Source organism: Schistocerca serialis, chromosome 3 (assembly GCF_023864345.2).
Source record: "Schistocerca serialis cubense isolate TAMUIC-IGC-003099 chromosome 3, iqSchSeri2.2, whole genome shotgun sequence".
NCBI lineage: Eukaryota > Metazoa > Arthropoda > Insecta > Orthoptera > Acrididae > Schistocerca > Schistocerca serialis.
Window position 1 is genome coordinate 285,663,987 of NC_064640.1, and position 26,053 is coordinate 285,690,039.

General features: G+C 43.5%; 1 protein-coding gene across 1 annotated transcript in view; it reads left to right on the forward strand.

The window, feature by feature from the left end:
• Positions 1-392: 392 nt before the first annotated feature.
• The window catches only part of LOC126470791 (uncharacterized), a gene marked incomplete at its 5' end in the record, with an annotated part of 136,885 nt that continues 111,224 nt past the window's right edge, over positions 393-26,053 (forward strand). Inside the window, one exon of the mRNA XM_050098801.1 lies at positions 393-704. Within this exon, the coding sequence (XP_049954758.1) occupies positions 393-704 (312 nt within the window). The remainder of the gene's footprint in view (positions 705-26,053) is intronic.

Sequence of the window (26,053 nt, forward strand, 5' to 3'; positions counted from 1 at the left end):
GTGAAGAGACTGGCACAAGAGAAGCAGCCGGGGCAGGTCGCATCAAGCCATCCAGGAGACTGACGAAGGGCAGGTATTCGCTGCCAATTTTTTTCGACTCACGGAGTTTCAAGGGAAACGGATTAGGGCCGTCCTCCAGAGACAGGGAAAGGGGGAGGCGGCTGAAGCGATTAGCGAGCGTGGGCGTCGGGCGTTGGGCGTGGGCGTCGGCCCGTCGCGGGCAGCGAGCAGCGCCATCTGCGCATCTGCACACAATGGGCGCGCGCCGCATAAAGGGGGGCGCGAGCGGCGCGGCCGCAGGAGCGACCATGTCAGCAGCGGGAGCGGACGGCGCGGACGGCCGGCACGACGACGGTGGCGCCGGCGCCGGTGGGGGCGGCGTGGGCGGCGGGCGCGGGGGCGGCGGCCGCGGCCGGCACCACCACTGGGCAGCCGACCTGGCCGCCTCCGACCGCGACGCCTCCGACTCCGAGCTGTCCGACTCGGAGCACTTCCTGGCCAAGGGCGCCTTCCTGCTCACCCCCAGCCACGAGCTCAGCATCGAAAAGGCCAGCAGCATCTGCGAGAAGATGAACTTCAAGGGCCTCTTCTCTCTCACCAAGACCGCCACCGGCATCCTCTTCAAATTCTCCGAGCCGGAGGACTACCAGGCGGTCTACAAGAAGGGCTTCCACAAGGTGACGGGCGCGCGCTTCTACAAGAAGGTAAGCAATTCCCCAGTTTTTCTCCATCTGCAATTATTCTTTTGATTTCGGTAGTTTTTGGAAGTTTCCATGTTTATTTGCAAATCTAGGGTGATTCTATCAGAACTTGCAGTTTGAAATTTTGACTTTTTTTTACGATGAGTTACGAGTGTAAAAAAAAGAACGTATATGATAACTTTATCTTTGTAAGTATTGGGCTCGTTAGGAACGGGCCTGTAGCGCAATAACGCAGGTGTGATTTCTGGAACGTGCTATGGTATTTTTGAAGGAATCTTTGTTGCATTTGTCTTTGGTGATCCAAGGAAACTACTGGGATTCTAAATCAGTATGCAGATTATAATTTGCCCACCGCTAGCCCCGAATTCGAATCTAGTGTCTTAGCGACTGAGAATTTTTTCCCTCGACCTTTTTGTTTTCTTTCTTTGACCCCTTTTCGTTGGTGTAACAAGTGTTCAAAAGTACAACTTCTGACATGAGTTTTCGCAACATAGTTGACGGCATTAACGAGAGCGGAAAAAGTCGTTGAATTTCTTTCGTTTTATCTCAGCACAATGTCGAGCACAATTAGACATTATCACGAAAATTTGCAATCTTAAGTTATTGCTTTTCAAAACGAATTTCGTTATGTGCCTTCTGTTCCCAAATCAGGTTACCATGAACAAAACATTTTTCTTTCTTTTTACCCAAGACATGCATGAATGTTTCATAAATGAAACATGATGCCGTATGATGATCATTTATGGCTTTAAGGCAAACTACAGTATAACGATCGCTGTATCATAACTTTTTATAATCATTCTTATTGTTAACATTTAACTCCAAGGAACCGTATCTCGTTACTCCTTCATGATTTTTATTCTCAGCAATTATTAATAGACGACAAAAGAGCGTTAGAGGCCAATTCACACTCAGTTTTGTTTCACAAAACTTGGAACATTCAAATTGTAGTTTATTTCTCACTAACAATACCTAACTATCTCAACTGAAATGAGTAAAATAAAAGCTCAGATATGAGCCATAATCAGTGTGTAACTTGCATTATTTTTTCTTACAATATGATGTTTAACCATAGTGGATGCACACAATTGTTTCCCCATTTTCAGTACATAAAATCATTATCATGATGCCAGTAATTATTTCTTCCATCTCAGTAAATTTACGTCGTTGACGATCTGCTCAGTCGTTTGGTCTTTCTGCATGTTTGCCACTGTGTAATCAATTGCCCCAACCCAGTGAAACAGGCAAGGACTAGTTCAGTTACTGGAATGAGCACTACTATCCAGACTATGGAAGGGTCACCGAATAGCATTCGATAACACTTATTATTATTAATCGAATTAGAAGCATCAGTCTCCTGTGACGTTGCTCGCATTTTATTCACACTTATAACCAGGAACTAACTTGTTCCTTGATATCTAACAAAACTGTGCCTGGGCGTAAGTCATGAAGCGGCTGGGTATATGTCGTGTGGGTGAAGATACTCGTAATTCTCAATTGGGGCTAGCCATAGGCAGAAAGTAAAAATTCTAATCCCATGTATTATTCCACTCAGTTAGGACTATTAGATTTTTGTAAATGCAGTGAGCACTCTAGGCGTAATATTCGTGTTCATGGCATGTCTCTGAGCAGCGTTGTAATGCGACAGCCTGTCTTTTGAAGAAACTGTCTTCCATTTGATCCATACAAACATGTATCATGGATGTACGAATCAGGCTTTTGCGGTGATATTCATTAATAAAATATTCTCGGTGAAGCGGGCGCGGCGGTCACGCCACCAAATCCTTGCCATATATGGCGCGGGACTGGCACCAGTGACGTCACTGACGGCGGCGCTGCTATAATAAGCACGGCAGCAGCATTCAGACAACAGTCAACCACTTGACAATGCCAGAGGAGCTCTCTGTTGAAAGCTCGTGGGCAGTTGACCACTTGAACCCGAGAATATTTTATTAATGTATCGTGGATCTACACCAGTGTTTTTCAACTCGTGGGTCGCGACCCCCTGGGGGGTCGCAAAGCCTTTGCTCAGGGGTCGCGATAGCAGGAGAAAGCAGTGTCAAGATAACTGTCGTCATAAAGTCAATTTTTTTTCGATTTTGATTCGCTTCCGCCACTGCTACTTGTACCAGACATGGAGGGTTGCATAGATCTTTTAAGAAACTTGTCCATTTTATGCTCGCTCAGAGCGAAGCGCGAAGATAGTAATCACGTCCCCGTACTTGTTGGCGTTTTCGGACATCTGATTGTAGTGACCGAAAACGCGCGACTATGCCCCGCTGACCCGTTCTCACCCCCACACCTCTACCATGGCAAAGAATATAATTATATCTCTGCCCGCAGAGCACTGCGATCTCTTTTCACATTGCACTTGATTTCTCGATCAGTATAGTATCAATATAAAGAAAATTAAATTCGTTGCCTTTGAAATCGCTGACATACTTTTATTATGGTTCTGGGGGTCACCAGAATATTTTTACTTGGAAAGGGCTCGCGTATTCAATAAGGTTGGAAAACACTGATCTACATGAAATCGCTGACATACTTTTATTATGGTTCTGGGGGTCACCAGAATATTTTTACTTGGAAAGGACTCGCGTATTCAATAAGGTTGGAAAAACTGATCTACATGATTCAGTCTACCCTTATACGTTATATTTTATTTTTCCTGTCTCACGAACAGAGAATTAACGTTAAGTTTCCCTTAGATGTTTCTGATATCTCATTCCTAAGGCAACAGTCATTAAAAGTGGGAAATCTGCGTTTGACTGTCTCCCAGACATCTGATGTTAACGTATCTCCACAGGAGCTCTTCTAACGTGATAGTAATTAAGGCGCTACATTCGAATTCGAGAAAATCGAGTTTCAGATCCAAGCCAGCCATCCAGATTTAGTTATTCACTTGTTCCCTAAATCACTTATATGGAACTCCAGGGTATTTTCTTAAGTAAGGACACGGCAAATTTCCTTTTCTATCTGAGTCCAAACATGTGTTCCATCTGTAATGATCTAACGGACAACGAGGCGTTAACCCTTAATATTATTTACATTTCCTGTGGGAGCCCTTCTGTCCGCAGCTCGTGGTCATGCGGTAGCGTTCTCGCTTCCCACGCCCGGGTACCCGGGTTCGATTCCCGGCGGGGTCAGGGATTTTCTCTGCCTCGTGATGACTGGGTGTTGTGTGATGTCCTTAGGTTAGTTAGGTTTAAGTAGTTCTAAGTTCTAGGGGACTGATGACCATAGATGTTAAGTCCCATAGTGCTCAGAGTGATTTGGGAGCCCTTCTTTCCTACACTGGCTCACTCACTTTCCCCATACTGGTGCTACAGAAGTTCATAATCAGTATTTTCACTACAAGTAAAGGCTATGTGATAACGTAAAGTTCCCACTCATCAGCTCTTTCAGCAGTGTTCTGCGTAAAATTCTAAACCCCACAATACTGTATCATGGAGCAAGGACTTGTGTCGCTGTTGAAGGTGATCGGTCAATAGTATATAAGTTCTTGATTCGAAAATAGTAGACTGCGTAATGGCCCTGTGGATACAGAGCCACTTCGTTCGTTTTATGTCGATAAAGGTAAAGTCTACGTTCTGGCCCAAGTTAAGTCAATCGGTGTTGAACGAGCGCCGTGTTACCTTCTACCAGTGGCGTCATCAGTTGCGGTGTGGAGTAACATGTGGTCAGCACACTGCTCTCTCGGCTGTTGTCAGGTTTCTAGACCCAGAAACCTCTGCTAATCGGTCGAGTAGTTCTTCAGTCGACTAAGTGCACCCTGTACCAATCTTCTCACGAAGGTAAACTCACTGGTAGTACCCGGAACAGAACTCAGATCCGCCCGCATTGCAGTCAGCTGCGCTGACCACTCAGCTACGGATGTAGACTTTTATTTCCACAACCATCCACGTGAAAACTTCACAAAAACACTACATTGCACTAGCTAGTCATGCAAGCAGCGTCGATAAACACTTGATACACTACGCTGAGTAGAGAAGAGGGACACTTCCTTAGTATTTCACTGTATCCCACTACCATTCGTTAAAACTGGTATCGTCTTGAAACTACCGAGTAATCACACTCGATACACCTGCCTTGAAGACATCAGGTCCAGACTTGGGTATGGGCATTCTAGGAAATTTGGAAGAATGTTTTAACCCCAGTTGTTGCGTCATACGAAGAAATCGAAACACTTATGGGACATACAGAGAGTAGAATCTAGCTATAACCAGCCCTCCATGCGAAAATCATCTTGTAACTGTTGGCAGTCTTGGATACAGTAAAGCTCATTAAGTAGCCATGCGTCTCTGTTCACTTGCTGAAGAGTTTCCACGTTGAGCTGCTGTACTTTGTCATAAACTGCATGGGGCTCTCAAAAGCTCATGTATCCTTTACACTGATTTCGTTCTGTCAGCGCGTATTATTTTATTTATATTATGTGGTATGAAGCAAACTTAGCTACAGTGCTAGTGTGGATCCACTGGTGCATGCGAACTTTGTCCTTAATCTTTCATTTGAATTCTAAAGTTTGATGTCTTAAGTACATTGTATCGTTTATTCGCTGTATCTTTTGTGGGAAGACAATCCTATGACTTTACCGTGTTGTGACACATCACTGTATGCAATCACTAGACGATCATGCAAACGTTATGTAGGTTATGCAGCTCATTCTCATTAAATACACTGATATAATGCTCAGCGTCACTATGTGATATTTCATTGAAGAGCCAAAGAAATTGGTACACCTGCCTAATATCGTGTAGGGTCCCCGCGAGCACGCAGAAGTGCCACAACACGACGTGGCATGGACTCGACTAATGTCTGAAATAGTGCTGGAGGGAATTGGTACCATGAATTCAGTAGGGCTATCCATAGGTCCGTAAGAGTACGAAATGGTGGAGATCTCTTCTGAATAGCACGTTGTAAGGCATCCCAGATATACTCAACAACGTTCATGTCTGGGGATTTTGGTGGGCAGCGGAAGTGTTAAACTCAGAAGAGTGTTCCTGGAGCCACTCTATGGCAATTCTGGACGTGCGTGGTGTCGCATTGTCCTGCTGGAATTGTCCAAGTCCTTCGGACTGTACAATGGATATGAATGGATGCAACTGATTAGACAGGATGCCTAAGTACGTATCAACTGTCAGAGTCGTATATAGACGTATCAGGGGTCCCATATCACTCCAACTTCACAAGCCTCACACCATTAAAGATTGAAAAGTCCCCTGCTGACATGCAGGATCTATGGATTCATGGTGTTGTCTTCATACCCGTACACGTCCATTCCATCGATACAATTTGAAATGAGACTCGTCCGACCAGGCAACATGTTTCCAGTCATCAACAGTCCAATGTCGGTGTTGGCGGGCCCAGGCGAGGCGTAAAGCTTTGTGTCGTGCAATCATCAAGGGTACACGAATGGGCCTTCGGCTCGGAAAGCCCATATCGATGACGTTTAGTTGAAGGGTTCGCAGGCTGACACTTGTTGATGGCCCAGCATTGAAATTTGCAGCAGTTTGCGGAAGGGATGCACTTCTGTCACGTTGAACGATTCTCTTCAGTCGTCGTTGGTCCCGTCATTGCAGGATCTTTTTCCAGCCTTAGCGATGTCTGAGATTTGATGGTTTGCCGTATTCCTGATATTCACGGTACACTCGTGAAATGGTCGTGCGGGAAAATCCCCACTTCATCAGTACGTCGGAGCTGTTGTGGCACATCGCTCGTGCCCCAACTGTGACACTACGTTCAAACTCACTTACATTGTGACAACCAGCCATTGTAGCAGATCTAATACACTCCTGGAAATTGAAATAAGAACACCGTGAATTCATTGTCCCAGGAAGGGGAAACTTTATTGACACATTCCTGGCGTCAGATACATCACATGATCACACTGACAGAACCACAGGCACATAGACACAGGCAACAGAGCATGCACAATGTCGGCACTAGTACAGTGTATATCCACCTTTCGCAGCACTGCAGGCTGCTATTCTCCCATGGAGACGATCGTAGAGATGCTGGATGTAGTCCTGTGGAACGGCTTGCCATGCCATTTCCACCTGGCGCCTCAGTTGGACCAGCGTTCGTGCTGGACGTGCAGACCGCGTGAGACGACGCTTCATCCAGTCCCAAACATGCTCAATGGGGGACAGATCCGGAGATCTTGCTGGCCAGGGTAGTTGACTTACACCTTCTAGAGCACGTTGGGTGGCACGGGATACATGCGGACGTGCATTGTCCTGTTGGAACAGCAAGTTCCCTTGCCGGTCTAGGAATGGTAGAACGATGGGTTCGATGACGGTTTGGATGTACCGTGCACTATTCAGTGTCCCCTCGACGATCACCAGTGGTGTACGGCCAGTGTAGGAGATCGCTCCCCACACCATGATGCCGGGTGTTGGCCCTGTGTGCCTCGGTCGTATGCAGTCCTGATTGTGGCGCTCACCTGCACGGCACCAAACACGCATACGACCATCATTGGCACCAAGGCAGAAGCGACTCTCATCGCTGAAGATGACACGTCTCCATTCGTCCCTCCATTCACGCCTGTCGCGACACCACTGGAGGCGGGCTGCACGATGTTGGGGCGTGAGCGGAAGACGGCCTAACGGTGTGCGGGACCGTAGCCCAGCTTCATGGAGACGGTAGCGAATGGTCCTCGCCGATACCCCAGGAGCAACAGTGTCCCTAATTTGCTGGGAAGTGGCGGTGCGGTCCCCTACGGCACTGCGTAGGATCCTACGGTCTTGGCGTGCATCCGTGCGTCGCTGCGGTCCGGTCCCAGGTCGACGGGCACGTGCACCTTCCGCCGACCACTGGCGACAACATCGATGTACTGTGGAGACCTCACGCCCCACGTGTTGAGCAATTCGGCGGTACGTCCACCCGGCCTCCCGCATGCCCACTATAAGCCCTCGCTCAAAGTCCGTCAACTGCACATACGGTTCACGTCCACGCTGTCGCGGCATGCTACCAGTGTTAAAGACTGCGATGGAGCTCCGTATGCCACGGCAAACTGGCTGACACTGACGGCGGCGGTGCACAAATGCTGCGCAGCTAGCGCCATTCGACGGCCAACACCGTGGTTCCTGGTGTGTCCGCTGTGCCGTGCGTGTGATCATTGCTTGTACAGCCCTCTCGCAGTGTCCGGAGCAAGTATGGTGGGTCTGACACCCCGGTGTCAATGTGTTCTTTTTTCCATTTCCAGGAGTGTAACTGCGCCAGGCACTTGTTACTTTATTTAAGCGTTGCCGTATTTGAATACGCATGCCTATACCACTTTCCTTGGCGCTTCTGTGTATGTCGTTGGGTGGGTATCCGGGATGCACAACGGGTCCACATGCAACGGTTCAGGCCATCCATCAAGTTTATGGGAAAATCTTCTATTGCTTGATAAGCATCCATTGGAGGTCGTTAATCATCCATGGTGATGGTGATAGGGCTACATTCTTACGCCCTCTAAGTTCACATGCAAATCCAGGAAACGAACTGGTCACTCTAGACACGTGATGTTCACTTGTCTGAAACGCTCGTTCACTAGACCAGCTCTGGGTGGTTGGACATTATCAGCCATCGATTGTAAAACAACTCTGTAAAAGCAACGGAAAAGGGACGCATCCCTTCGCAGGCTGTCATACCTACAGACATCAGCGTTTACAGCATCCTAGAAAAATCAAATGTAGTGATACTAACAGGACCCACCTTTGACGAGAATACTAACGTCGCAATGGCGTTCTCTTTCCACAATATTGGCAGAGTTTAAGTGTGCGCCAGGGGTTCCCCGCATGAACATATGGGTTTAATTGCGACTTGTACGCAAACTTAGCACTACTTCAGTGCTTCTATGAGTACTTACGTGGGGCACGACACCACATTCGACTAGCCAGGTGGGAATGCATCATTAGGTAGCCGAGCAAGCAGTGCAACCTGTCAAAGCCGACGACGCACGGTCCGGTGAATAATGAATAATGAAATGATCGTATGGGATTGATGGCCGGGAGCTGACGCCACACTGGACGACTCGCGTGTCGATGATAATGGAATGATGAAGAGGACGACACAACAGCCAGCTTCCGAGTGGATAAAATCTCCGACCGGCAGGGAAACGAACGAGGGCACGTTGCATGACACTCAGACGCGCTGGCCACTCAGCTAAGGGTGTGTGGACAAAACAGACACTGATACGTCGTCTCTAACCAGAGCAGGTGCTGCGCTGGTTCGAGGTGCGCTTAAGCAAGATAATTTACAGGGTGATTCAAAAGTAACTGTACACATTTCGTGGGTGTAATCCATGCATCAAAATAAGACTAAAATGTTAAATAAAGTTTTGTCTGAAATTGCTTTATTTCCATGCACTGAAGCTTCCAGCGAGTGAAAGACGGATGGAAAGAAGATTAGCGTTTAAAGTCCCATTGACAATAAGGCGTCCGCAACACGAAGTCGGAATGTAGAAGGATGGAAAGGAATTTAGCTGCGATCTTACGCTGACGTGCCATATATGGCATATAGTTCTGTGTTTCCCGGTGACAGTTTAGTCCACACAGTGTCTCAATAATGAAAAGTTTTTTATGTCGATATCGAAAATACTCACGAAGATAATTGTATATATACTACCGGCCATTAAAATTGCTACACCACGAAGATGACGTGCTACAGACGCGAAATTTAACCGACAGGGAGAAGATGCTGAGATATGCAAATGATTAGCTTTTCAGAGCATTCACACAAGGTTGGCGCCGGTGGCGACACCTACAACGTGCTGATATGAGGAAAGTTTCCAACCGATTTCTCATAGTGCGGCTGGTCCCGGCGGAGGTTCGAGTCCGCCCTCGGGCATGGGTGTGTGTGTTTGTCCTTAGGATAATTTAGGTTAAGTAGTCTGTAAGCTTAGGGACTGATGACCTTAGCAGTTAAATCCCATAAGATTTCACACACATTTGAACTTTTTTTTTTTAATTCTCATACACAAACAGCAGTTGACCGGCGTTGCCTGGTGAAAAGTTGTTGTGATGCCTCGTGTAAGGAGGAGAAATGCGTACCATCACGTTTCCGACTTTGATAAAGGTGTGATTGTAGCCTATCGCGATTGCGATTTATCGTATCGTGACATTACTGCTCGCGTTGGTCGAGATCCAATGACTGGTAGCAGAATATGGAATCGGTGGGTTCAGGAGGGTAATACGGAACGCCGTCCTGGATCTCAACGGCCTCGTATCTCTAGCAGTCGAGATGATAGGCATCCTATCCGCAAGGCTGTAACGGATCGTGCAGCCACGTCTCGATCCCTGAGTCAACAGATCGGGACGTTTGCAAGACAACAACCATCTGCACGAACAGTTCGACGACGTTTGCAGCGCATGGGCTATCAGCTCGGAGACCGTGGCTGCGGTTACCCTTGACGCTGCATCACAGACAGGAGCGCCTACGATGGTGTACTCAACGACGAACCTGGGTCACGAATGGCAAAACGTCATTTTTTCGGACGAATCCAGGTTATATTTACAGCATCATGATGGTCGCATCCGTGTTTGTCGATATCACGGTGAACGAACATTGGAAGCTTGTATTCGTCATCGCCATACTGGCGTATCACCCGGCGTAATGGTATGGGGTGCTATTGGTTTCACGTCTCGGTCACCTCTTATTCGCATTGACAGCACTTTGAACAGTGGACGTTACATTTCAGATGTGTTATGACCCGTGGCTCTACCCTTAATTCGATCCCTGCGAAACCCTACATTTCAGCAGGATAATGCACGACCGCATGTTGCAGGTCGTGTACGGGCCTTTCTGGATACAGAAAATGTTCGACTGCTGCCCTGGCCAGCACATTCTCCAGATCTCTCACCAATTGAAAACGTCTGGTCAATGGTGGCCGAGCAACTGGCTCGTCACAATACGCCAGTCACTACTCTTGATGATCTGTGGTACCGTGTTGAAGCTGCATGGGCAGCTATACCTGTACACGGCATCCAAGCTCTGTTTGACTCAATTCCCAGGCGTATCAAGGCCGTTATTACGGCCAGAGGTGGTTTCTCTGGGTACTGATTTCTCAGGATCTATGCACCAGAATTGCGTGAAAATGTAATCGCATGTCAGTTCTAGTATAATATATTTGTCCAATGAATACCCGTTTATCATCTGCATTTCTTCTTGGTGTAGCAATTTTAATGGCCAGTAGTGTACTATCCACCAGCCAACGGCGTTGCTTTTCGACCTTCTAGTGGCTATTAGCTATGGTCTGCTCATATATATGGCATAGGCCTCTTGCACGTTTTAAATTTGTTTCCAATCTTAATTTTAATTTACTTTAATGTTATTTCTACGTGACTGAAGTAAATGTAACTCACTGCTTTCGCAACAAAACAGGTCGTTTCCATTACCTTTCTGGCTATATTTTAGGGTATTGTCGATGCTTTGGAAGCTAACACATGTGTATCAAGTCCTCCTATGGAGTCCACTGAATTCACTATCAGCAATTTATTTTGCCGTATGCGTTAGTACGACGTACCTGGCTATTTCACAGTATTCCAGATTCCGATAACGACTTTCAAGTCGGCATTCGCTCTGTCTGCCTGTGGCCAAATCATCATCGTAATGCTTACCTCACTTCGATGGCGCTGTTTCCACTAACGCTAATATGACGTAGACTGGAAAACCTTTTCAAATACAGTTCATCGGTGAAGAGATTATTTCTTTGTTTTGTGCGTTGACGCTCGGTCAGTAGATATCTGGTTTGAATCCCGGCGAGAAATAGCCAAGCGGCTGTCACACGGATACTGACCAACTAGCCCAATAACAACAGCTTTGAAATCTGATGAAAGCAGAGATATAGTTTTAACTGTTCTACCTCTGATGAACACACAATTATATCCTGAAACCAAAGATAGAAGAAACAGTGCACTCTTGAATTAAGTTAGTCGGTGGAAGAATTTGAGGTCTGAGTTTATTATTCTTCCATATCTCGCTTATATAAAGTGTACTAGACTTGGAACATATCCATGGAAGCTTCTACGAAGTTTGGAGAAATGAATCCAAGAGTAATGATACATTAAAATTGTAAATTTTGCACTATGACATGTTCGAATGGATTCGGTTTACAAAGCATGGTTGATATCTACTCATACCGTACTCCTCATTGAAAGTTTCCGTACAGAAGTCACCTCTTGATCAATATTGTCTGCCGAAGAAACAATAGAAAGTATCTAAAGGGTTTACACAAAAACAAACGCAACAAGGCTTTACAAAAGGAAGTCTGAAACTACTAAACGAAACCTTCTGCCTTCAAAGAGAAACAGATCGTTCTCGGCTAAGTACCGACCTCCGCCACAAGTATTTCCCCAAGATAAGATTAGGAAACGTTATGCTGGGTTATAACTCAGCAGACGACGTCCTGTAAAATGCACTGTGAACGTAAAAATTTTGAACTCATGTTGCGCCTGCGCTACCATCAGTTACTTTTCCTTAGCGGAAAGTCTTAAACCAAGTTCATCCAGCCTCCTGAGGGAAATTGCGAAGCTACAGGAAAGTGAGGTTACTGTTACTTCATACTATTGTGCTCAAGGTTATGAAACTGAGATTCCTGGCTCATTAGAAAATTCCTTAGACACATTTAACATAAAACCTTCAATGCTGATCAATTTCGCCTTGCCTCATCCTTGGCCAGGCTGAACTTTTCTTCGGCCAGAAATAACACCAACATCGACGGAGCCGTAAATCACAGTTTTCCTTCTTTCAGGATTATTTTGTTAGCTGCCAGTGTACAAAAAGGTATTTAAGCCGTATAATTTGAACTGTAAGTCCCAGCTAGTCAAACTGCCAGAGTATTGACAGGAGATCACTGAGGTTTTTCACCTACGTTTCATGTAATATTCAAAATCTGTTTGATGTTCAATGGCTAACATTCCTCACTTATCAAGTTAGTCGTCGATCAGTAGCACACATACAAAAAGGTACATATCCTGCAGCACACTGGTAACGAGTGAATGGCGAGCGCACTCATCCCTGTGTGTATGTTATTGAACGTAAATGTTAATTGGACCAAATATGATTCTGTCACTGTTTAATTGAAAGAATGATCTTCTTCACTACCACTAATGGGTAGCAGTACAAATACGGATCGTAGCCAGACGCGCTCAATTAAGATTAAATGCTTGGTATAAGGATTTCTTGCAATAACCATAGCAATTCCTCGATGCCAAGGTCACCCTGTGTGCGAGTTTTCCCAGCTTCGTCTCAGTTATACTCGTTCGAAGCCATAAGTACGTTGTACCCTGAAATCCATAATGACTCACTCTGTAACTCAGCAGCAGTAATTTCTTGTTTAAAATTTTCTCTAATCGGATCACTGAAACAAATTAGACATTGATTCTCTGCACTGCATCTTCCAGTTTTCATTTGGTAGCCCAGCCGCACAACGAATCAGCGCAGTTTGTTGCGTATAGCGTTTCTTAACTTCCTTCTCAAAAGACTGAGTCTGAGTACAGTGGGTAATACTGTTTAGCCGACCCCACTTTAAAATTTGATAACAGCTGGTTTAGTTTCATCTTTTAGCAGAGAGGTGACAGAAATATGCTGCATCATGACAAGACTAATACGATGTCATTCGAGAGCACAATAATAAAATTCTTCTAGGCATTCAAAGCTGTTGTGAATAAATGACGCTAACACACTTTCTTTAAAAAATGAAACCGAGTTAAAGAGAAGTTTTGTAACAAAATAACTTCCAATTCCTACTTCTTGGTGCAGTAATTGTTAGCTGCACGTGTCAGTAGTTTGTCACTACAGGAAGAGATTCTTTGACAGTTCTGAACTGTGCAAGTCTTTCAGTAACAGGATAGTTGTAAACCTTTAAGATTGAACTAAACAGGCGGTATAAGATCGTAAACTGAGTGTTTTGGGATGAGAAACCAACTGTCGGAAGTGAAAATATCAGACTTTGCGAGGCCTTGAATGAGTAATACGTGCAACGCATGCGTTTGTATATTGTTTCTATTTCGTAATGAATGGGTGTTGTGTAATGTCCTTAGGTTAGTTAGGTTTAAGTAGTTCTAAGTTCTACGGGACTGATGACCATAGATGTTGTCCCATAGTGCTCAGAGCCGTTTGAACCATTATTTCATAATAAACAACTACCCGCCGCATTGGCGTTGGTGACGCTGTTTAGAAAAAACGCTACGTAGTCGTACACGATGACTCTTGCTTGGAGCTTACTACTGTTGCCAGTTCATGATTGTTTGTCAAGGATGGATCATCATTCGACACAAGCACGGGGTAATATGCATTCAATTTATGATGAAGCAGGCTTTAGAGCAAGGAAAGTAGAATGAATATACAGAGGAAGGTTTCGCAACGGGAGACATAATAGGTGAAAGAACTTAGTTGTTTTTAACACAAGCTTACGAGAAACCGCGACATCCAAGCCGTAAGGTTCTCGACAAAAGAATTTACGCACTGTAGGATTTGATGATATTGTGCTGGATCGTATGTGAGAAGATTCGTCAATGAGCTCCCAACAATTTGCGTGAAATATACACTATGAAATGTACACTATACACTATGAAGTATACAATATGCCGAGTGCGAAGAGCCGTGGTGTAGGAGCAACACCCTAATCATAAAAAGAGAAATGCTAATCCAGACTTAAGTTATTTCAGTCAATAAGGAACTTCGCATAATTTTTATGGTCGACAGATGAGTGCTCATTCTGCCATGATGGTGTTTTCCACCGCCACAATAACCATTTATAATGTCAATATTTTAATTCCTTCTTTGATTTACACGTTGCCTTTGTACGCCAATTGGCACATGTTTCTCGGCACGAGCGCCACCTGCCCTGCTTTCAGAGTAACTACGCTCGCCGATTACACTCAGTCAGTTGTGAGCTCTGCAAGATCCATGAGCTACACTCCTGGAAATTGAAATAAGAACACCGTGAATTCATGGTCCCAGGAAGGGGAAACTTTATTGACACATTCCTGGGGTCAGATACATCACATGATCACACTGACAGAACCACAGGCACATAGACACAGGCAACAGAGCATGCACAATGTCGGCACTAGTACAGTGTATATCCACCTTTCGCAGCAATGCAGGCTGCTATTCTCCCATGGAGACGATCGTAGAGATGATGGATGTAGTCCTGTGGAACGGCTTGCCATGCCATTTCCACCTGGCGCCTCAGTTGGACCAGCGTTCGTGTTGGACGTGTAGACCGCGTGAGACGACGCTTCATCCAGTCCCAAACATGCTCAATGGGGGACAGATCCGGAGATCTTGCTGGCCAGGTTAGTTGACTTACACCTTCTAGAGCACGTTGGGAGGCACGGGATACATGCGGACGTGCATTGTCCTGTTGGAACAGCAAGTTCCCTTGCCGGTCTAGGAATGGTAGAACGATGGGTTCGATGACGGTTTGGATGTACCGTGCACTATTCAGTGTCCCCTCGACGATCACCAGTGGTGTACGGCCAGTGTAGGAGATCGCTCCCCACACCATGATGCCGGGTGTTGGCCCTGTGTGCCTCGGTCGTATGCAGTCCTGATTGTGGCGCTCATCTGCACGGCGCCAAACACGCATACGACCATCATTGGCACCAAGGCTGAAGCGACTCTCATCGCTGAAGACGACACGCCTCCATTCGTCCCTCCATTCACGCCTGTCGCGACACCACTGGAGGCGGGCTGCACGATGTTGGGGCGTGAGCGGAAGACGGCCTAACGGTGTGCGGGACCGTAGCCCAGCTTCATGGAGACGGTTGCGAATGGTCCTCGCCGATACCCCAGGAGCAACAGTGTCCCAAATTTGCTGGGAAGTGGCGGTGCGGTCCCCTACGGCACTGCGTAGGATCCTACGGTCTTGGCGTGCATCCGTGCGTCGCTGCGGTCCGGTCCCAGGTCGACGGGCACGTGCACCTTCCGCCGACCACTGGCGACAACATCGATGTACTGTGGAGACCTCACGCCCCACGTGTTGAGCAATTCGGCGGTACGTCCACCCGGCCTCCCGCATGCCCACTATACGCCATCGCTCAAAGTCCGTCAACTGCACATACGGTTCACGTCCACGCTGTCGCGGCATGCTACCAGTGTTAAAGACTGCGATGGAGCTCCGTATGCCACGGCAAACTGGCTGACACTGACGGCGGCGGTGCACAAATGCTGCGCAGCTAGCGCCATTCGACGGCCAATACCGCGGTTCCTGGTGTGTCCGCTGTGCCGTGCGTGTGATCATTGCTTGTACAGCCCTCTCGCAGTGTCCGGAGCAAGTATGGTGGGTCTGACACACCGGTGTCAATGTGTTCTATTTTCCATTTCCAGGAGTGTATTTTATATTAACGTGACAAACCCTAATTCTAGGGCTACATTGGGTCTATGCCGACAATTGTAAGAACGGCGATGGTACATTAGTCCTTACTATTGTAAAATTGTAAGTACCAGTCGTCGTTATCATACTTCTGTAATGCAAGAGTTCTCTAACTTGTCTTAAAATTTATTCTTGGCTTATAAGATTCATACTTTTCTAATGTAAGCTATGATGTTCATTGTCCTTAGGTTACCTTCTGAAGAAGACAAATTTATATTTGTCGAAACCTAGGTAAAGAATTTCTTTATCCATTGCAACTGTTTATAATTTTATCATTTACAGTGTGATCAGTGACTACTCCACTCGCTCATAAGCGCATATCAGACGAACATCAACAATGCCCAGTCGTTTTGTGTGCTGAATTGTTCAAAATTAGCTAACAGAATCTTATTCGTTGCCATTCCTGTTGAATAGTTCACGTTCTTTGGTGTTCGTTCGGAACATGCTACCGCAGGTGTAGGAGATTGTCCCTCTTGTGCACACGCAAAGATATGGTTTCAATTCGTCAGCGCATCATTCGACATTGATATCAATCGCCGTAAGTCCCTGAATAACAATAGTCCTCATCGTTCGACTGGAAGGGGAGGTCCATTTCCATAGCTAGCGCCATCAGTGGATCTGAGGTTGTACCTCCTTTGGATTCTATTTCCTAAGGGGTTGCAAGACACGGTTGGTGAATGAAACCACAGCAGAGATTGAAGAGGACCTAGCTGGTTGGATCCTACCTCCCTGGCAGCTGGCAGAATTAATATTTGAAAGAGTGGACCAACATTTTATGCACCGTTGTAGTGCATGCATTGAGACTAACAGTGGAAAGTTTCAGCAGTTGCTTGGAATTAATTCCCAACCATCAGTTCCATTTTTTCAATGTACACAGTGTGCGATCTTCTATCGTATGTATAAAGTTTTGGGCCACTCTATTTATTTACTTGTGCTAAAACCATGATACAAAATAACTGTAAGGTAACGGATGTGGTTTCTGTGCGGTATCTGTCGTTTACAACGAACACAAGTCATTTCCCCTGCAGATTTGATGGCGCGTGCCCTGAGGACCGCCACGTTGCGAAAAACAGATATCAATCGATTAGTGAATAGAGCGACATATTATATTAGGAATAAAATCTGCTACTATTTGTAAAAATTAGAAAATCGCTTGGCATAATCTGCCACTCAGAGAAAGTTTATCGCTGGGCTCAGACTGTTCCACTGTGTTGTGAAACATCATTGCCGCGCAGTACTGCGAGACGAACAGAACGCAGTCTACCTGCTAGAAAGTTGTCATGGTTGCATACAGGCCAGGCGTCAAGGCTGCGTGCCTGAAGCATTGAAATCCGAATATTTTCTATAGCACGTTTTGATACGTTTCTGCACCATTCAGGTAAAGAACTAAGAGCTGTTAGAAATATTATTTAATAATAGAAGTGGGTGTATTTATTTAGAGATATAGAATTGAAATGTCTATACTTCAATAACCTTTGTTGATGAGATGTCCACGTTCACGAATTTTACTTTTTGTTGACTTCTAAGGCTATTCCGCGGCCAAAGTCACTTTTATTCTACCAACGGCCTTATCAAAGCGGGTGTAGGAGCGTACAGACGTTCAAGGAACCCTCTTGCCGTAGGGATGGGAAACTTTCCCTAAAAGGCGGAAGAATCAGCAGCGATCAACAGCGTGAGAATGCAGAAGGAAATGAAACCACTGCATTAAAAACACATAATCTTTATACACAGGACATGTGGCCTGCTACTGATAAGGTGTCGTGATGATATCTCCATTGCCAAAAGATTCAGGAGTACTCCCCCATTCGGATCTCCGGGAGGTGACTACCAAGGGGGAGGTGACCATGAGAAAAATATTGAATAAACGTTCTAGGAGCCGGGGCGTGGAATTTCAGAAGTCTGTACGTGGTAGAGAAGCTAGACAATCTGAAAAGGGAACTGCTAATGTTCAATCTAGATATAGTGAGCGTCAGTGAAGTGAAATGGAAAGAAGGCAACGATTTCAGGTTGGATGAGTTTAGGGTAATATCAACAGCGACAGAAAATAATATAACGGAAGTAGGATTCGTTATGTATAGAAAAGTACGGCGGAGAATGAGTTACTGTGAAGAGTTCAGTGATCTGGTTGTTATCATCAGAATCGACAGCAAACTAACACCAACAACAATAGTTTAGGTATACTTGCCGACGTCGCAAGCAGAAGATGAACATACAGAGAAAGTATATGAGGATGTTAAACGTGTAATTCAGTATGTAAGGAAAGATAAAAATCTAGTAGTCAAGGGGGATTGGAATGCGGTTGTAGGTGAAGGAGTAGAAGAAAGGATTACGGAATAATATAGGCTTGGTAGTAGGAATGAGAGAGGTGAAAGACTAATTGAGGTCTATAATAAAGTTCATGTAGTAACAGCGAATACTCTGTTCAAGAATTCTAAGAGTTGGTATACTTGGAAAAGGCCGAGAGGTACGGGAATATTTCAGTTAGCTTACATCAAGGCTACGCGGAGATTCCGAAATCAGATATTGGGTTGTAAGCCGTACCCAGGAGCAGATATAGACTAAGATCACAATTTAGTAATTATGAAGAGTAGGGTGAAGTTTAAGAGATTATTCAGGAAGACTCAGTGAGCAAAGAAGTGAGATATGGAAATACGAAGGAATGAGGAGATGCGCTTGAAGTTCTTTGAGGCTATAGATACTGCGATAATGAACAGCTGAGTACACTATTCAGTTGAAGAGAAATGGACATCAGTAAAATGGGCAATCACAGAAGTCGGAAAGAACAAAAAAGGTACAAGGAAGGTAACTGCGAAGAGCTCATGGGTAGCAGAAGAAATATTTCAGTTGATCAACGAAAGAAGGAAGTGCAAAAACATTGCGGGAAATACAGGAATACAGAAATATAAGGCACTTAGGAATGATAAAGTGGAAATGCAGGAAAGCTAAAGCGAAATGGCTGCATGAAAAATGTGGAGAAATCGAAAAAGAAATGATTGTCGGAATGGCTGACTCAGTGTACAGAAAGTTAAAACAACTTTCTATGAAATTAAAAGCTAGGAGATATCATTAAGAGTGCAATGGGGATTCCACTACTAAACGCAGGGTAGAGAGCAGATAGGCAGAAAGAGTACATTCAAGGAGCTTTGAGAGCTTTGGAAGACTTAAGATCAAATAAGGTAGAAGGGGTACATAACATTCCTTTGGAATTTCTAAAATCATTGGGGGAAGTGGCAACCAAGTGACTATTCACGTTGGTGTGTAGAATGTAGGAGACGGGCGATATACCATCAGATCTTCGGAAAACGTCGTCCACACAGTTCCAAAGATTGCAAGAACCGACAAGTCCAAGAATCATCATCTTAACAACCCATGCATCCAAGTCAGTGATGAGAATAATATACAGAAGAATGGAAAGGAAAACTGAGGACCTGTTAGATGACGATCAGTTTGGCTTTAGGAAAGTTAAAGGCATCGGAGAGGCAGTTCTGACGTTGCCATAGAAAATGGAAGGGAGACTGAAGAAAAATAGACACACGTTCATGCGATTTGTCGACATGGAAAAAGCGTTCCACAATATAAAATCGTGCAAGATGTTAAAATTAATGTGAAAAATTAGGGTGAGCTATAGCGAAACACAGGTGACATACAATGTCTACAACCACCAAGAGGCATCAATAAGAGTGGAAGACCAAGAACAAAGTGCTCTGATTAAAAAGGGTGTAAGACAGGGACGTAGTCTTTCGCCCCTACTATTCTATCTATACATCGAAGAAGCAACGACGTAAATAAAAGAAAGGTTCAAGAGTGTGGAATTAAAATTCAAGGTGAAAGGGTATCAACGATGCGATTCGCTGATGGCATTGCTATCCTCAGTGAAAGTGAAAAAGAATTACACAATCACTGGAATGGAATGAACAATCCAAAGAGTACAGAATATGGACTGAGAGTAAACCGAAGAAAGACGATACTAATGAGAAGTAGCAGAAATGAGAATAGGAAGAAACTTAACATCCAAATTGGTGATCACGAAGTCGATGAAATCAAGGAATTCTGCTACATAAACACCAAAATAATCCATGACGGACGGAGCAAGGAAGACATAAAAAGCAGACTAGCACTGGCAAAAAGAACATTCCACGCCAAGAGAAATCTTCTAGTATCAAATATAGACTTTAATTTGAGGAAGCAGTTTCTAAGAATGTACGTTTGAAGCACAGCACTGTGAAAGATGGACTATAGGAAAAGCGGAACAGAAGAGAATCGAAGCATTTGAGATGATCTAAAACTTAATGTTATAGTTCGACGTACTGCCGTCGATGTGAACGTCATTATATGCAGAACACTTAGGTTTTACTACGTTTCAGTCTGGAATGAACCTTCTTAGTTATCACTTCCGACCAGTTAGAACAACCATGCAAATCCAGAATACAACTGATTGGGTGAGGATTCGATCCTCGATCCTTTCGAATATGGGCTTAGTGCCTTAACCACTGCGCTACCTGTAGAATTGCAGATAGATTGAAATTTTTTTTGTCATTAAAGGAGAATATAGAGATGATTCATCTAAGAACCTGACTGATTCCTGCCCTAAACCTGTCAAAACTTGGCCAGCGTTCCGATGAGGGCTAAAAGCAGACGAGACGATCGAAGTACACCAAAAGAGAAAGAAAACGTTTCGTCAAACTTCACAGTCGTTAGTGTCAAATAATTTACCGATTATTTCCTCTTCGAGCAAGAACCTCGCAGTACCACACATCACCCGGAGAGAACCCTTGAAGGGCACAATAACGGGATTGCCAAAGAGTACTAGCGCGTCCACTGTTATTATATACCAATATTACGACTAGCGTCATGTTCCGGCTACTAGATATCGTAACAAAATATTTTAGGACATGTAATTAAGTGTAATACTACCTGAAATAAGAAGGTCAATAAAGGAGAGTTATTTATTCGAAACCAATGGACACAAAACAACCTCATAGTCACACAAAAATTATGGGAAATTACAGTATGTCATTATGTGGGAAGCTCAAAGTAACAGTGGTTACATAGTGTTTTCGGAGTTCATGCTACCGTGGTGATCTGAAAAGTAACATCGTATGTCAAAGTGAAGAAATATTTGAAATAGTCGGCGCTAAGGAACACATGTCGTAGGAAAAATAACGACGGTATTCAGGGGCCTGGCAACGATAACTGGACGACTTCCCTGATCTTTTATTATCTAGTACAAGGCAAGGTTTGTTTTATGCACTCTTACAGTGTTTTATGTCTCGCCTATTTATCACTTCACCCATTTTTGCCTTCACAGACTCTCTCTTTGCTATAGGTTCAAAATGAGGCTCAAATAAAGAAGGTAGTAGAGACTCAGTATCTAGCTGACGTTCAAATTCCTTAACTCCTCCAGCTTATCAGAGAAAACATCGTAGTTACTCCGCAAAACGTCAGAATACCGCGCACTTGTGTTGCTAAACAGCAGCCATATCAACAAGCTGGCCAAGCAACCCAGTACAACAGTGCGTACAATCACAGGCTGTCTAAAAACTCTGCGAACTTACTGGCTCCCAACATTAAGCCGTATCTCTCCACCAGAACTCAGAAGGCTGGAAGTTATGTTGCGTAAGTGAAAGAAGATACTGAACAACCCCGACCTTCCCATTCGTGATTATATCCCAGATAATGTGTCTGACAGATTAAAATCCAAACACCAATAAAACAGGTTGCAGAATTTCTTGACGAATGGTTTGATTTACGTTGTAAATGGAGCAAATATGGTTCGGACTGTACACCAGGAATAGAAAAAGATTGCCCTGACCTACGTGGAAAATAGCAAACAGTATCGGCACGAAACATGAAGTATGCAGGGATTTTCTTTTCAAGTGAAGAAATAGGTGCTCGACCATTTTACAGATGCGGCGACACATTCCAAATTATCCAACTCATAGTGGAGTACTGTACTTTAACATTGTGTCCAAATAACGCTAGAGACTTTCTGATACCAATCCCGAATATTGATGACAGGATTGAGATGGTAAGTTTATCATTATAAACTATTGTATCGTATATGTTAAATATATCCACTCTGTGTTTTATATTTTTCATTATTACCATACTTTTATATCTGTTTAATAAGGCGATGTGTTCTGCCGTACGCTAAAAAAAAACTTTTTTACTTAACTCTTCAGATATGCTTGTTACCACAGCCAATATACATTCCACAGATTTACCTCTTAATAAGCTTGTTCAGTTCGTCGTTTGTACCTAGTGCCGGTGCCGGTATTTCCACCATGTCTTTCTACACTAGAAATTGTGTGTAAAAGGCTTCTGTCAACCTTCCCATTACATCGCTGGTATCTAATATGGCATTCTCATACATCTTAAACTTTACACCTGGGTTATCGATTGTTTAATTGTTTCTTATTTTTCCACTTCATCTTCCATCAGAAATACTTCTGTCAAAATCTTTATAATCTGCAAATTCAATCTATAGACAATTAGGATCGATTTATTTTCTTATACACTGCAGTAAATCGAGTATAACTGCATTCATTCCAATATTTGCTCTGATCACGTTTGATAACCTCGTTCCTTCCTCTAAAGACGTCTCATTACACATCATTCACTTCCTTATCAACACGTTTACATCACATTAATACGTGTTTCATAGATCACGACCGAGCGAGGTGGCGCAGTGGTTAGCACACTGGACTCGCATTCGGGAGGATGACGGATTCTGTGAAAGGGCACGGCCGACTTCCTTCCCCATCCTCCCCCAAACAACCCAACCCCAACCCAACCCCATAGATCATGAATTCAACATTTCGTAATGATGTGGAACGTGTTTAACTTTTTCTTTACACAATATAATTAATTTTTTTTACATTTACTACTTAATATATAAAAATTCATCTACTGAGTAGAATGAGTTATCATTCAGAAATTCTTTTAATTTATTTTTAAATGTTCGCTGGCTATCTGTCAGACTTTTAATAATATTTGGTAAATTGCCTAAGATTTTTGGGCAGCATAATTCACCCATTTCTGCACCAAAGTCAGATTTAACCCAGAATAGTGAAGCTCTTCCTTTCTTCTAGTGTTCTAGCTATGCACTTCACTATTATTTCTGAGTTGGAATTGGGATTGTAATAAAAAATTTCATAAGTGGATATATGTATTGCAAAGGTACTGTGAATATCCTAAGTTCCTTAAATAAATGCCTGCAAGGTGATCTTCAGATTCTGATTACATGCTTTTCTGCAATTAATACTTTTCCTCTTAATGATGAATTACCCCAAAATGTGATGCCATATGAAAACAGTGAATGAAAATAGGCGTAGTAAAATAATTTACTGTCATGTTTATCACCAAAATTTTCAATAATCCTAATAGCATAAGTAGCTGAACCTAACCAATTCAGCATATCATCAATGTGTTTTGTCCAATTCCGTTTCTCATCAATGCACACACTCAGAAACTTTGAATATTCTGCCTTACCAACAGAATTATGTTCAAAGTGTTTATGTATCACTTGTGTTATGCTATTTACTGTACAGAATTGTATGTAATGTGTTTTCTCAGAATTTAGCAAGACTCCATTTGTAGAGAACCTCTTAATAACTTTCCAAAAGACATTATTTACAATTACCTTCTTTGTTGGGTGTGATTGCTATACTTGTATCATCAGTAAAAATAACTAGCGTTGCATCTACATGAATACAGAGCGGCAAGGCATTTATATTAGGAACAATAAGGGACCCAAGACTGAACCCTGTGGGACACCATTCTTGATATCTCCCCAGTTAGAGGACTCTGCTGATTTTTGCAGACTATGTATACTGTTAATTTCCACAATAGTTAAGCTCATTTAGAAGAATTTCATGATTCACAAAGTCAAAAGCTTTTGAGAGATCACAAAATATTCCAACGGTTATTCAAAGCATTTAATACTTGATCAATGAAAGAATATATAGCATTTTCTGTTGAAAAGCCTTTCTGAAAATTAAACTAACAGTTTGTTAGTACTTCATTTTTATAAATATGTGATTCTGCTCTTAATGCATTACTTTTTCAAGAATTTTGGATATAGCTGTCAGGAGTGAGTTTGGGTGGTGGTTGCTAGCATCAGTTCCTGATTCCCTTTTAACAATATTCTAAACTGTTTTAATTTTATTATCAGAAATGCTAATCTCAGACATAATGCACATACTTCTGGACTTTTTAATAACTTTTCTTAATACAGCGCAGTAGTTTCTATGTTGTTTGACTGTTTCTGGATCATTAGTCCTTCTAGCTATAAGATACATTTTCCTTTGCTGTTTACACAGATGGTTTCTTACAATTATACTTCACTGGTTTCTTGGGGAAATTATTTTTAAATATACTCACAAAGGTATCATGAAATAGGTTAAATTTTAAATTAGAATCAGTTTCCCTGTACACCTCATCCCAGTCTAACTCTTGAAAGCTTTCCCTAAAACTTGCAGTTGTTAATTGTTACAATATTGTTTCATGTATCGTGGTCTCGGCAATTTCAGTATATCACTCTGCAGTGTTTTAGAGACATAGAGTGATGGTGTGTGCACTGTTAAATGTGATTGCAGGTTAAGTTCTGTGACTGCGTACTTTATGTGTTATTACTGGGTTTTACCATCCCCCTTCAGCGTCAAAATCCAGGAAGAACGCGGTTAAAATACCCGTCCGGTCATTCAGATTCAGGTTTCCCATTGTTTCTTCGGGTCGTTTAGGGCCAATTGAGGCCGGTTTCATACTCCAGTCCGAGTTTGCACTGCGTATCTAATGAAGTCGACGTAAATAGTATGTCGAACCCTGATCTTCCTTCCTTCTCCCCTCACTATCATCAGCATATCGAACTGAATCCTATACAACAGGAATACATCACAATAACCAACACTTAACGGTTAGACTAACACACAGGTCAAACTTCATGAAGGAAAGCTGTTCAAGTGAGCGAAGAAAAAACCTTTCCAAGTAAGAGACTGAATGTACCCCTCGATTTTACCCCGGCAACAATGCCGGATTACTTTTGTTATCTCCAATGCTACATCAGATTCAAGTCACTCGGCGCCTTTACATACCACAGTGCTACTACAGAGGCATACACAAGTTGATGTACGAGACTAGTTAGCGGGTGTGTTATTGCGTTTCACTCAACTTGAGGGGAATTTTTTTTCTGAACTTGTCACTATTATTCTACAATTATTTAGCACTTATAAGTAGGAGAATTTACATTCGTAAGTATAAAATTGAATAATATAAAAATGCCAGTTACTTCATGATTGGTGCTAACTTATCTTCGAGGTTTTATGTCTCATTGGTTAATGTTACGCTGTTTTTCTTCTCAGATGGAGGGTTAGTTTCTGTTATAATGCTTGCTAGATTCCAATACAAATATCTCACTTCTAATGACCCAGATGTCAAGCGACGCTAAACGTCGCGGTTTGTGATGCTGCGCTACGCTACACATCTGGCATCTCCTGCCGCTGACTTCGTTTAACTCACAATGGATGCAAAGTGGTATGTCATCCTTTATATCCCATTGTTCCAATATCAAGCCATGCGATTAAAATTTGCGACTGTGAGCGATGTGTTCATCTACAGTTAGGTAGGTCCGACTCCGTTTGTGAACTTACGTATTCCATCGCAAGTTTATGTATCTGTTTACTGGCTTCCTTCTTAGACATCTGAGGTATCGGAAATATCAGCAGCATTCAAATACTTTAACGACGAAGATTACTTGCCGTTTTTACATCTACGACTTACTTCAAGTAATCACACTCTGTTGATGTAGCCACTAATACCGTAATGATGTACGTAATAGTCGATCAAGTTTCTAAGAGTCGAATTGCAGAAATCTCCCAGAACTCTACGGGCACAATATCTCTACATATAGCTTGACTAATAAAAAGAGGAGAAACTTAGAGAATAGGTACTTAGTCCTTCGCAGCAAACAACATCCATGATGCGTTACTGT